This window comes from Pteropus alecto, unplaced genomic scaffold, assembly GCF_000325575.1.
Source record: "Pteropus alecto unplaced genomic scaffold, ASM32557v1 scaffold196, whole genome shotgun sequence".
NCBI lineage: Eukaryota > Metazoa > Chordata > Mammalia > Chiroptera > Pteropodidae > Pteropus > Pteropus alecto.
Window position 1 is genome coordinate 23,747 of NW_006439717.1, and position 15,026 is coordinate 38,772.

The window sequence follows — 15,026 nt, forward strand, 5'->3', positions numbered from 1 at the left end:
ATTTTGGGGGAGAAAAACCCCAAAATAAAACTTTTAAGATTTCATGTTACCTGATTTCAAGACTTACTATAGTAGTCAAGACAGTATGGTTTCAGTAAAAGGATAGACACATAGAAATCAATGGAAAATAGGCTATATGAAAGCAATCCTTTGACAACTTGTTGATTTACCTTTCCAATGTATGAATCTAATTTCATAAACACTCTTCTGTGTTTGAAAAGTACTATTTCTAGTTGTGTATTCTCCACTGAATTGCATTGATTATAAGATGCACACTTTTCACATTGAAACATCTATGAAAGCACTGTGCATCTGGCCATCAATGGCATGCCATAGTTTAGCTGGCAATGGTTTTTCTTTCTTTGTGGTACTTGAGATAATAGTATGCTTCACAACCAATGGTGGCTTACAGTGATAAAATTCAGTACCTTAGGTCAGGTTATTAAATTGTTCAAATCTATGTCTTTAATGATTATTTTCCTGCTTTTTGTTTCCATGAGAGTATAGTAAAAACTAAGATTGAGAATTTTTCTCATTACATTTCTGCATTTTGCATCCTGGCTCTGTATTATTAGGTGCATTCAAGTTTAGACGTTTTATCTTTGAGGTGAATTGAATCTTTGTGACCATCTTTGTCCCAAGTAATAATTTTCCCTTAAAAGTCTATTTTGTTGAATCTACATATAGCTATAACAGCACGTTTGGCTATTTGGTGTAAATTTTTCCTTGCTTTCACTTTCAGCCTTGCTATATCCTTATATTTTCAGTTTATCTCTCACAAACAACATATAGCTGAATTGTTTCCTAATTCAACATAACAATCTTTGACATTTAACTAAAAAGCCTAGTACATTTACATTTATTATGATTACTGATAATATAGATTTCTACCATTTTATTTTGGGCAATTTGTCCTGTTTCTTTCTTTTCTTGCCTTTTAGATTGAGTGTTTTTACTGAGTATGGAATTGTACTGTGTACAACGACATAGTGAAAAGTTGAGGGCTTTTGTTCTTTTGTCATTTCTGCAAGTGATTTGTTTGTGAAAGACCATGTTTCATTTATTTCATATCCTTCACTGAAGACAATGCAGTTATTTCATAAAATTATATTTACTTATTTATGATGGCAGTGGGCCGTGGGCAAAGAAGTGATGGAATTTTGTTTTTCCTTAAAATTCATTGTTACAAAGTCTAAGTTTTTGTTTAGTGTTTTGTAAACTTAATCTAAGTAGTATTTGCAGTGTTTTCTGAATTAAATTGTTTTGGTCCAGGACCTTTTCCAGATGTGATATTAAATTCTAAGAGTTGTCAGTTGAAAATAAATGTTTCAATGCTCAGTTGTTTTCTAAAACAAAGTATTAAATTACCATAGCTAAAATTCTGTTTTCTTTTGTGTGCTTGACCTTTCATTTAGAGAATGGTATATTACTAAGGTACCATTTATGAACTTCTAAAAAAGATAGTACAGTCTGATACATGTTATTTATGAATTCATGTAGTAGGTATAAACACATGGACTGGATCCACACTCAATTCATGGTTAGTGGTTTCCTTTAGAGAAGGAAATCAGACTAGGGAAAGGTGGCGGGTGTTCATGTGTGTATTTTTCTTCTTAAAAAAAAATGATCTGAAGTAAAGATAAAATGTTAACATCCATTGTGGATGGTGGGCGGGCAAGGATTTGATGTGTTAACTTGTGTAGTTTCCTATGTATTTAAATTTGTAAACTGTGATTTTAAAGTGGAGGTTGCCATCTAGTGGACACCTTTAAATAGAACTTTTAAAATCTTAAATGGGTGCATAAAGATACAACAGGTCCTTGAGTAACATCGTTTTGTTCAACATCGTTTTGTTCTAATGTTGGTGAGATGCTGTAGGAACTTTTGTTTATAGAATCAATTAGCCTGGTAAAATTGGTTTTATTATACATCGTTTTGCTGAAAGTTGCAGAACCTATTAAGTGAGGGCTTACTGTACAATGAGACAAAGCTTTTCAGACTCAACACAGACGTCAGGTGGTTAAGATCATGAACTTTGGAGATGATCAGACCTAGGTCTGAACCCTAGTTTTATTTACTGTGTGACCTTGGCAAAGTATCAAACCTCTGTGCCTTAGTGAATTTGAACCCCAGACCCTAATTCGTTTAACAAACATGAGCACTCCTGTGACCCAGGCAAGCACTGCCCTAGACTGTGGGGATATGAAAGAACACAAGAGACAGCTTCCCCCTAGAGTTTAATAAATATGTGTGTTGGGGATGGGAGTGGGGGACAGACCACTATATTTTGGATAGAATGGTTAGAAATCAAGTTTAAATCACAGACCCCTAGTTATTAATGCTCTTATCATCTTAGGCAAGTACCAATCAGGATGACATTTATCTACAAGATATTACAAGGTTCTACAAGAGCTACAACACTGCTTTGTTCATTACTCTTTTCCTAGTAATGCTTGGCATATAAAAGGCCTTCAATAAACATTTCCCAAATGAATGAATACCATTACTTTAATAGTTTCTGGTGCACAGTCAGCTCTCAATAAATAGTAGTAATTAAAGAAATGATATGACTGTATATTATATAAGCAGAAAACCCTGAATTTATTAACAATTTAAATTGAAGTTAAAAACTGTTATATATACTTATTAAAGGCAGCAAACTACTACATTTATCATGTCAATTTTGAGGAAAAAGATCTTAATAACAAAATGACAAAAACTTGATCACTAGTGCCTATGTTTGCTGCAAAAAATCTGACAGTGATGCAAGGGAATAGAGTTATCAGACTCTCTTAAAAAAAAAAAAAGACAGTTAAATGGCCTAAACCTCTTCCAAACCTCAAAGATTCCTGCTAAACTTTCCCTAGAGCAGGCTTCTGAATTCTACAACCTTGATGTTAAGTGTTCTTTCACTTTTCTTTTAGTAAAAACAAGCAGTATTAAAAATAGAAACCTACTTTGTATAAGAGTAAATAATGTTAGATGGCTACTGCAATTAGATTTTGATATACTTTGACATTATTTTGTTTCACTATAACCTGTGACTTTCCTTTAAAGTAACTATCAAGCCCTTAGTCAAATTTCACTCTTTCTATCATTTACAGCATCTTTTCTGGGAATGTGAACTGCCATTATGACAGTTATCTAATCCTAAGCCATAATACATATTTTATATCCTCCTAACTCCACATATTTTAACTGGAAAAAAACACGTTTAACAACTAACTTTGATATAATTGCTGAATGAATAAATATAGTAAGATTTCCAAAGCTCTAACACGTCCATTCTTTATGCTGTTTAATAAAATTAAACGGATATTTTGTCTTATATGCTCAAGATATGTTCATGAGCAATGTGTTTCCTCGATATAATATATAAATTAATAAACTGACAATTTATGTAAAATACTAAATTGAGGTAAGGAAATAATTTCATTGGTCTATTGAACTTCTGAAATCTAACTTCAGGTTTGGATTATAATTACCTTTAAAATTCCACAAGCCCTACATTGGCTTCAAATTAGAAAAACATCTAGGAATAATATGGTAGGCACTTATAGAATCTTCAGTAGCTTGCCCATATCTGTTACACACAGCTAGACTGGGTAACCTGAACTAGTGAGCAAGGCTGTACATCAGAAGTCTACGGGCAGTGGAGAGTACAAATATTTGTGGATGTCCAGCTGTTAAGGCATTAAGAGGTAGACTATTTTTATTGCAGCCAAACATAACATCTACCCAATATATTATCTTTTTAAAAACTCCTGATATAACCCAGTGACCCCTTAACTCCAAGTAAATGGAGTCCCATTTTAAAAGACCCTGTTAATGAAATTTTCATTAAGATTAATCATAAATTTATCAACTAGGTTAAGATTTCTATGTAACAGGCTCCTTAATCATGTCCTAAATACCTGTAGAACAAAAAACGTCTGCTGTCTTTAGTTTATGATAATTGCTTCTGAGTCAAAACATACAAACATATCCCATTTTAAAATAGGTCATGTAGATCAGAGTTGTAAATTTATCCTCATTTAAACCTAGTAATACATTATAGTTAGTATAATTAACAATGGCTATCAGGAAGCTTGTCATTTATATGTCAAGCAATATATTTTACATTCAGCAAACTTAATTTCATCAAATGTCCTTTAATTTCGTAGACAACAATATAATACATATTGTATAAGAAGCGCACACTAGCTTTGTAGTACAATTTCAAAATGTATACAAATTGGAATACAGAGGTTAAACACCGGTGTACTGACAGCATTTTTGAACTTTGGATAAACTGCATACAAAACTTAGAATTCAATTACCCAATCTGGGAACTTTACTTCCCATAATATAAAAATGATAGTTTGAGATGCAAAATATTTTTTTTACTAAACAAACTCTATAAACATTTAAAATAATCATTAAAAACTCAACTTTAGAATTTATAAAGATTAGCTATAAAAATATATTGGCAGTCACTTTTATAAATGTACCATTCACTACATTACAAAATAGTCTCTAACATAAAATTGCTTTAATAACTATTATTTTAGAATCTGATAAACCTTACATTAAATTGATTATAAAATCCTCTTGGAAAACTTTGGTATGCATCTTTAGAAAGTTTTTAAAAAATACTCTATTATCACCTCAAGGGCCTGTAAACATTCCATTCTATTAAAGCACAACAGAATAATGTATATTCAACCACATATAGAATATAGAATCAAAAAACAATTATATATTTGTAGAAAATCACCATTCCCCAAATATGCAAAAACAAACTATTTAAAAGTGTCAAACTTTTAAACAGTTTTCTTTCCATTCCGATAAAAAAATGTTACAAAATCACCACATTCCATTCATGTACCTTAGATGCCTTTTAGGAAAAGGCCTCAAAAATAGTTTAATCCAGTCTCAAAAAACCCTCTCAAGTCCAATAAACAAACTTAAAAACCCACTTAAAGACTTGACAATAGAATGAGTATATGTATGTAATCAGAACACATAATTTATATTTAGTTATGTATCAGCTTTTCTATTTGTAATTTAGAATTTATTGGCAGAAATAAAATACACATGCACACAATTAAAAAAAGTAAATTTTAGGAAATAGTAAGAACTACAAACCTATAGGGTAAATTGATTTATTTTTTAAAAATTCAATTTAGCAAATTTTATTCGCCATTTTTGGATTGACAACTACCGTTATTTAGAAAATTCAAATTGGTGAAAGTTCATTTCATGCTTCTTGAGTATGTTTAATTTTTACAGAGTTTCCAGTTGTGCCAGTAACTTCCATGAGGTAATTTTCCACTTTATCTTCTGTCACTAGATCTCTTGCATAAGATATTTATCTTTGAGTTGCAAAAGTCTAAAAGCTTCATTTTTGACCTTTTAATTTATGAAACTCCACTAAAAAGAAAAATTCCATCTAATTTTTAGACAAGTCCACAAAAATATTTTCTTAAGAATCAAACACTTTTATGGGAATAAAGATCCTTCAAAGTTTTTAACTCTTCTATTAGAGTTTTATTTTGATTTTCCAGGACTGCAACTCGATTTTCCAGGCATTTCACATATTCTTTCTTCTTTCTGCGACATTCTCGAGCAGCTTCTCTAAATATAAGCATTAAAAAAACAATATTAGAAAAAGTTCACATTCTTTAAATGGTAAATGCACTTTAGCAAATTTCCCTGATCTTTTTTTTTCTAATTTGAAAAATTAAGGTATCAACTACATACAGTGAAATATAGATCTTAAGTATAGGATTCAGTCAGTTTTGGCATATGCATATACCTGTATAACTCACACACCTACCATGACAATATTTTTCATGGCCCTGAAAGTTCCCTCATGACTGTTCCTGATCGATCCTCTCCCCAAGCAACTACTGTTATGATTTTTATCACAGATGAAGTTTTTTCTATTCTGGAACTTCACATAACAGTTATACAGCATGTAGTCTTGTGTGTGGTCTCTTTTCACTCAGTATATTTTTGAAGCTCATCCATATTGCTGCATGCTGGTTTATACTTTTATATTTTGGGGCATATTCCATTGTATGAATATTACCACAATGTGTTGATCCATTCTCTTGGGCTGTTTCTGGTTTTAGCTGTTACGCATGTTCTTGTGTCAGTCTTTGTGAATATATGTCCCATTTCTCTTGGATAAATACTAAGGAGTAAAATATATGGGTCCTCTGGTTAATTTTTGACCCACAGATTCTATGAAGTCACATACAAGATTTACACACATACAGAGTAAAAAGTATTGTTTTGAGTTTTTATACTATGTACTGTAGATATTATCTGCAACTTGATTGTTTATACATACTGTTTTAATGTTGTTTCTATGTTGGTATACAGATTTTTTTTTGCCATGTAGACATTCTGTTATTTTCATTTCCCTATTAGTGATATTGAGTATCTTTTCAAAAGTTTGTTGGTCTTTTGGATCTGCTCTTAGGCAAACTGCCTATTTATACTTTTTGTCCCTTCATACCCTTTTGCCCATTTTACAATTAGAATTTATCAGAAAGACAAACAACCTAATGCACAGCTCTCTCTGCATTATACATATAATCCTTTACCTGTTTTTACCCTATTTTCTAATCTATCATTTGACTTCTGATATTTTCATATCTTGTGCTATAAATGTTTTTGGTCTCTCTTTTTTTAGGCTTAGATTAAAATGCCATATACTATATAGTTCTCTCTAAATTTTATTTTAAAGATTTTATTGCTTAATTTTCACAGTTAAGCCTTTAATACATCTGGAATTACTTTTGTATATGGTATAAAAAAATTGTCCAATTTAATTTTCTTCCAAGTGTGGAGTCAACTGTATCTTTTATTAAATAAGCCATCCTTTACAAGTGTACTTAACTAGCACAACAAGCTATTTCTGGCCTCTCTATGCCACTTGCTAATGTTAATTGTCTGCTTCTTCACTGATACCAAGTTTTGATTATGATGGCTTTAGAGTCATTTCAGTGCCATATAAGACAAATAACCTCTTTCTGTTCTTACCTATTCCTGGATACTTATTTCTTCCATGTAAACTTTTAGCCTATTTTGTTGAATTCTATAAAGATCTGTAGAGAATCACATTAAATTTATATGTGAATTCTGGAAGAATTGACATTTTATATTAACTGTCTTTATGAAGGATAATAATAAAATGAATACATGTAAACCCAATACCCAACTTAGGAGAAAATATTATCCATATTGTTGAAGGGCCTTCTGACCTATTCCCTAATTCCATACCCCTGCCTCTTGCCCAGAAGCAATTACTAGCTTCAATCTTTTGCTTAATTTTTTAGTTTTACTATAGATGGCTATGTCTCCAAATTATATATCATTTAGTTTGCTTATTTTCTAAAATATATTGTAAAATATTCTGCTTTATGTATTCTGTTGCAACTTTTTTTACTCAACTTAATATTTCTAATATGTTAAATTGATCATTCACTTAAAATGAACACTATATTACATTGTATACTGTTGTATAAATACAAAATACCACATTTATGTACCCATTCTGTTACTGATGGTTATTTGGGTTGTTTCTTGATTTCGGCTGCTATGAACATTCTTATGCCTACTTCCTACAAGTCTTTCTCAGTCACAGAGTAAAACAACTGAATCACAAAGCATTCCAGGTCAACTGTACAAGATAAGGCCAATTAATTTCTAAACCGGCTTCAACAATTTACACTCTCATAAGCAGTATCCAAGTTCTACTGTTTCAAACCTTTGCCAGCTCCAGATTAGACTTTTAAGATTTTTGTCAACTGGGTAGGGATAAATGGTATCTAAGTGTCGGGTATTAATTTACATTTCTTTGATTACTGATAATGGTAAGCAATCTTTCATGATTATAACTATTTGTTTTGTGAGAAATGCCTATGCATATATTTTGCCAATTTTTTTCTTCCGATGGGTTGTACTTCTTAATTTAGATCTTTATATTTTTTTCAAACAAATCTTTTTTTGGTAAGGTATGTTATCTTCTATAGGTTTGAAGCTTATATTTTCACTTGCTTTATGTTTTGATGGATAGAAGTCATTATTGTTAATGAAGCTTCATTAATCTTTAATGTTAATGTTGATGTGTGGTGTTTTGTTTAAGGAATTTTCCCTATACCTGAAATCATAAGATTATATATTTTCATCTAACTTTTAAAATTTCATCTTTCACATTTGTCTTTAATCTATCTGGAATGACATTTGTGTATTGTGTGAGGAAGAAATCAAATATTTTTTTTTTTACTATATAAATAACTATTTTAGCACCATTTATTAAAGAGTCCCTCCTTCCCCATAATCTGCCCTGCCATTTGTCAAGGTTTCATGTGTTTATGGATCTGTTTCTAAGCTCTCTATTTCATGGGTAATTTTATCTCAGTGTATCACACTATTTTAATTACCACAACTTTAAATAAAACTTGATATCTCCTCACCTTATTCTTGTCTGGAATATTTTGGCTGTTCTTGGCCCTTTACTCTTCTATAAATTTTAGTATCAACTTGTCAAGTTCTTCAAACAACCTGTTTGGGTTTTGATTGGAACTGCATTGAATCTATGGATCAATTGGGGGAAAAATAGTCATCTTTATAATGCTGAGTTTCCATATCTGTGGACAGAGTATATTTCTCCATTTATTTAGATCTTTCTTAATGTTTTTCAAAAACATTTTACAATATTTTTCATAAATGTCCTAGACATCTTTTGTTAGATTTATTCACAGGTATTTTATTTGTTGATAACATAAATGATGCCTTTTAAATAATTATTTACCAAACTCTTTATTGCCGATGTAAATAAAACTAATTTCAGAAAAGCTGTTTTATATCTTAAACCTTAAAAACTCATTACTTCTACTAATTTTTTAAGTACATTTGGGTTTTTCATAATAGGCAATCATATAAAAATAGTTTACTTCTTTCATTTAAATCCTTATAATTTCCCCCTCTTATTCCTGTTTTACTAAACTGGTAAGGGAGGGTTCCCAGTACAAACTGGTTCTTTTTTAAGCTTTCATATAGTTTGCAGATGATTCTCCTAGATATTCTAAGCAGATGAATATATCTTTGCTAATAATAACATTATTTTTCTTTTCCAATTTTTATCACTTTCTATAGTTTCTTGATCTTTGATTTTCAATGACATCTTTTTTTCTTTATACACACACACACTTCTTTTCCTATCTTCATTAGTTAACAGAAGACTTTACAAAACTCGTTCCTGTTGTCTGCTTTTTTTGCTGATTCTTGCTCCTGAAAGGCAGTGTAGTATTACCTAAGACTCTGGGCTCTGAAAACTGGACTTGTGAGTTTAAATTCTACCTCTACCACTTATTAAGCAGTGCAACCTAGGGTAAGTAACAACCTCTCTAGATCTCAGTTTCCTCATCTTAAAAATAAATATATAAAAATACCTCCAAGATTTTTTTGAAAATTACATTAGGGCTTTGGCGCATTTCACAATGGAGGCCTAATTCCCTGGGTAGTCTATAATTTTCAATTTGTATTTGTTAGAACTCAGTGTATGGGAATTCATTAAAGCCTGTGTCAAGATTGGTTTTCTTCCAAGCAATTGGGGTCACTATGAACTCAGATCCATTTTTAAATTACAATTCTCAGCTTATGGGTGTAGCACTTCTTGGGTCTTGACCTCATGAAGAATAATTTCTGACCCAGTTTCCCAGCCTGCACAGGTCCACTTTGCATAATAAAGCTATACCAATCACAAAGATCTGAATTTATCTTGATTATACAGGGGCTGCTTCATTGCTTATTACTCTCATGGCCTCGTGCTTCTGATTCATTCCTAATCTGAAAAGAATTCTTTTACTTTCCTAAAGGCTCATCCAATCTTTTAAAACGACAGTTTTTTTATTTCATCATGCTTGTAAAACTATTATGTAGTTAAGGTCATACTGTCAGAAATAAAAGTCTCATTCTAGTAATTTTTAACAAGTCTTTTGGATTTCCTAGGTATACAATTATATCATAAGCAAACAAATACAATTCTTCTTTTCTAGTATTTACCTAATTTATTTATCTTACTGCATTTGTTGGAACCTCCAAAATAATAGACAGTCCCTGCCTTGTTACGAAGTCCATTTACAGAGATGCTTGCTCTTAGTTTTTAGTAAAGAAGCAGTCTATCTTGAAGTAATTAAATGCATCCATCTGGTCCTTTTATGGTATTTTTAATTGCTCTAGAAAATATCCTTTTATTCTAATTTTCTTACTTATTGGAGAGGAGCTGAAAATAGAATCCCATAGTAATTTAAAAAATCTGTTGTATCTGTAGTTATTTAACTTTGTTCCAAATATAGTTTATTGGAATCTTTTTTTCCTTGAACACACTGCAGAAGACTATCCATTATATTCTTTCTCAAAGAACCAGTGGTTTTCATGCCTGATGAACATATAGTGCATACAACAATATTTAAAATACAATTAAAATAAAAGTAAATATTTCTGCGGTTAAACCACTGCTGTTTTCATGATCAAAACTCATTTTTAAGAGCATTTCTGTGTCAGTAAGTAAATTATGTATTATGCAGAATCCCACTAATTCTTTCCTCCTCTTGCTGTAGTTAATGGCAAGTAACAGATTATTATTATTTTCATTTAACTTTGTCAGCCCAAGAACAAATATATTGCTGGAAAAAGCTTTGCTTACTAGTGTTATTCAAAAGACACATATCAGTGGAGGAACTCTAGGTCATTTGTTAAATAAATAGATTGAGCAATGGGACTCATTGATCCATCCTTGGAAAAGAACTAGACATAATGTAATATTCAATAAAATAAAGCTGACATAATAAACCTCGCTCCCTTATTTCTAATATACAATTCTAGTTAATATCTGGTTATGTTTTGAGATTTGCAAAATCATTACCCATTCTGGCAGTTTAATTTTACCACTTACCTGTTTTTCATCAACCTTATTTCTCTTTTCAACTGGGGGTCATCTGTCTTAGTTGTTTGAGATGTAAGAGTCACAGGAGAGGTCATCACAACAGTTTGTGGCAGTGAAGTAGCAGAAGGTGTGGTACGGATCTGATATGTCTGCATGTCTCCTGATGCAGCTGTGTGATCAAAAGAATGAGTTAATTCATAAGTGTCTTTGAAAGTACTTTGAGGTGCTTTCCACAGACACTTAAGCATACTTACTTTGTACAACCACCTGGTTGCTGGGCACAAGTATCTGCTGTCCATCAGAAGTCTGTGCGTACTGGAGGATTGTTGTACCTTGCTGAGTACTGCCTGAATTTGTCATGGTTAATGTCTGAAGTCCCTGTACTCCATCTGTGCCTGGACTGGCCAGCTGTAAGGCTCCATTTGGGGCAATGGCAACTTTAACCAAAGAGAGAACATAGCTATTGTAAGGCTATATACAATGCACTAATTGCAAAGGATTGGTGAAAAAAACACTATTAAAAACAGGCTTGAAAGCAGTTCTACTTGATAACTGTTGACTACTCTAGCTGAACTATACGTTAAAAGAAATAAAATGGCATTGGTTTATAAAATTTTATAGTTCAGATGCACTAATCTTAATCTCAAATTGTACAATATAACTGTTCCAAACACATTTTGGGCTCTATGGACCAATCCATGCTAATTGCTAATGTCACAGTAGTTCTGGAGTATTAAAAGGATGCATCGATGGTTAACCTTATAAGAGAGATAAATAGAAGGAAACATTAACATAGTTTGTAATTTTTATTCAAAAGAAGCATTAAAGAGATTGTTAACAAAAATATTTTTGAATAGATAAGTGTGCCCAAGGAAAAATTCAAATCAAATACAAGGTTACCTAATGAAAAAATAAACCTTCATACTGTTTCTTAGCTCCACTCTAGAGGTAACATTTGTTAGATGTAATATTAAATGTTATTAGTGATATTTTAAAAATTATTTTTATTTTCCAATTACAGTTGACATTCAATATTATTTTATATTACCTTCAGGTGAACAGCATACTGGTTTGACATTTATGTAATTTACAAAGTGAGCCCCACTTAGTATAGTACCCATTTGACACCATACATAGTTATTACAATATTATTGACTATATTCCTCATGCTGTACATCCCTATGACTATTTTTATAACTGGCAATTTGTACTTCTTAATCCCTTCACCTTTGGACCAGCCCTCCAACTACCCTCCCATCTGGCAACCATCAGTTTGCTCTCTGTATCTCTGGGTCTGTTTGGTTTTTTGTTGTTCTTCATTAGTTTGTTCTTTAGATTCCACATGTGAGATCATATGGTATTTGTCTTTGTCTGACTTATTTCACTTAGCATAATACCCTCTAGGTCCATCAGTGTTGTCACAAATGGTAAGATTTCACTCTTTTTTTATGGCTGAATAATATTCTACTGTCTATATGTATGTTTTCTTTATGCAGTCGTCTACTGATGGGCACAGAGGTTGCTTCCATATCTTGGCTATTGTAAATACATACATCTTTTCGGAATTAGTGCTTTGGGTTTCATTGGATAAATACCCAGAAGTAGAATTGCTGGGTCATAAAGTATTTCTAGTTTTAATTTTTTGAGGAACCTCCAAACTGGTTTCCATAGTGGCTGCACCAATTTTCAATCCTACCAACAATGCACAACCAGTTCCCTTTTTGCCAAATCCTTACCAACGCCTATTCTTTGTTGATTTACTGATGATAGCCATTCTGACAGGTGTGAGGTAATATCTCATTGTGGTTTAATTTGCATTTTTTGATGATTAGTGATGTTGCATATCTTTTCATGTGTCTACTGATCATCTCTATGTCCTCTTTGGAGAAATGTCTATTCAGGTCCACTGACCATTTTAATGAGATGGTTTGTTTTTGTGGTAAGTTGTATGACTTATTTATAACTTTTGGATATTAACTCCTTATCAGATGTATCACTGGCAAATATCTGCTCCCATTGTATTTTTGTTTTGTTGATGGTTTCCTTTGCTGTGCAAAAGCTTTTTAGTTCAATGTAGTGCCATTTGTTTATTTTTTCTTTTGTTTCCCTTGCCTGAGAAGATATAGCTGAAAAGAAATTCCTGTTAGTAATATTAGAAAGTTTACTGCCTAAACATCTGCTATTTTTTTCAGAATGGGCTCAGGAACAGAAGGACCTGGGCTCCTGGGGTGACTATTTCTCAATAATTGTGCTGAGTGAGGCTAGGTCAATTCCTTCTTCATGAATTCTGCCATATTCAGACACTTGGCTCTCTGGATTATTAAAATAGCTTCCTAATTGGTTTTTTAGCTGTCTAACACAAGCTCCTCTGATCCATCTTCCAGACAGCCCTTGGGGTGCTTTTCCTAAAAGGCAAATCTGATGATGTCACTTTCTTGCTTAAAATCCTTCAGTGACTGCCCATTGTCTGCCTCCTTCTCTTTAACAAGGCCCCTCACAGTGCAGCCCTGCCAGGGCAGATGTTTCAGAAGGTTCTGAATTTGAAATGTTCAGACTCCCCACCTTCAGATCCTAGAAATATGTTTTTTGGCCATTTCGTATTCAGTTTTGTAAAGAGGGTCCCTCAAGTTATAAAAGTTCCAGGCTCCATAAAACCCAACTCCACACTGTGGGCCCCGCCATCTCTCCAACCTCATTTTATGGCAGTTTCTCTCTCTCTCTCTCTCTATATTAGACCCTTATCGGAGGCATTGCTTGCAAATATATTTTCCCATTCGGATGGTTTTCTCTTTACCTTGTTGACGGTTTCTTTTGCTGAGCAGAAGCTTTTTAGTTTGATGTAGTCTCATTCGTTTATTTTGGCTTTTACTTCCCTTGCCTTTGAGGTCAAATTCATAAAATCCTCTTTAAGTCCAAGGTCCTTGAGTTTAGTTCCTATGTTTTCCTCTATGCATTTTATTGATTCTGGTCTTATATTCAGATCCTTAATCCATTTTGAGTTAATTTTGGTGTGTGGTGATAGACAACAGTCTAGTTTCATTCTTTTGCAGGTGGCCTTCCAATTTTCCCAGCACCATTTATTGAAGAGGCTTTCCTTTTTCTACTGTATGTTTTTGGCTTTTCTGTCAAAAATTATTTGCCCATATAAATATGGGTTTAATTCTGGGTTCTCGATTCTGTTCCACTGGTCCAGGTGTCTGTTTTGCTGCCAATACCATGCCGTTTTGATTACTGTCGCTTTGTAGTATAATTTGAAGCCATTTCTGCCCACTTTTTAAATTGGATTATGTTTTTTTCAAGTTAAGTTGTATGGGTTACTTATAAATTTTGGATATTAATTCTTTATCAAATATATCATTGGCAGATATCTTCTTCCATTCATTTTGTTGATGGCTGCCTTCACAGTACAGAAACTTCACTTTGATATAGTTCCATTTTTTTCTCCTTTTGTTGCCATGCCCGAGGAGACCCATCCAAAAAAAAAATATTGCTAAGAGAAATGTCACAGAGTTTGTTTTCTTCTAGGAGTTCTATGGTTTTGGGTCTTATATTTATGTCTTGAATCCATTTTGAGTTTATTTTTATACATGGTGTAAGAAATTGGTCATTTAATTTTTTTGCCTGTTATTTATCCAGTTTTCCCAGCACCACTTATTGAAGAGACTGTCTTTTCCCTAGTGTATATTCTTGCCTCCTTTGTCATAGATTAATTGATCTTACAGGCATGGGTTTATTTCTGAGCTCTCTATTCTGTTCCATTGATGTATGTGTCTGCTTTTATGCCAGTACCGTGCCATTTTGATTACTATAACCTTGTAGTATAGTTTGATATCAGGTTGCGTGGTACTTCCAACTTTGTTCTTTCTCAAGATTGCTTTGGCTATTCAGGTTCTTTTGTGGTTCCATATAAATTTTAAGATTATTTGTTCTAGTTCTTTGAAAAATATCATTGATAAAAATTACATTAAATCTATAGATTATTTTGGGGGGTATGGCCATTTTAATGATGTTGATTCTTCCTACCTATGAGCATGGTATATGCTTCCATTTATTTGTATCTTTTTCAATTTACTTTTTCAATGAA

General features: G+C 32.4%; 1 protein-coding gene across 8 annotated transcripts in view; it reads right to left on the bottom strand.

Moving 5' to 3' along the window:
* Window positions 1-4,131: 4,131 nt before the first annotated feature.
* Window positions 4,132-15,026, bottom strand: part of ATF1 (activating transcription factor 1) — a 58,832-nt gene continuing 47,937 nt past the window's right edge. For 3 of the 8 annotated variants that reach the window (XM_006916781.3, XM_006916779.3, XM_025050280.1), the window contains 3 exons: window positions 11,197-11,379; window positions 10,952-11,111; window positions 4,132-5,616 (listed from right to left, as the gene is read on the bottom strand). In XM_006916781.3, the coding sequence (XP_006916843.1) occupies window positions 5,472-5,616; window positions 10,952-11,111; window positions 11,197-11,379 (488 nt within the window). In that variant the 3' untranslated portion in view covers window positions 4,132-5,471. Of the gene's footprint in view, window positions 5,617-6,073; window positions 6,179-8,468; window positions 8,589-10,951; window positions 11,112-11,196; window positions 11,380-15,026 lie in introns of those variants that run through there. The other 5 variants (XM_025050277.1, XR_001517333.2, XM_025050279.1 and 2 more) reach the window with 5 other exon arrangements.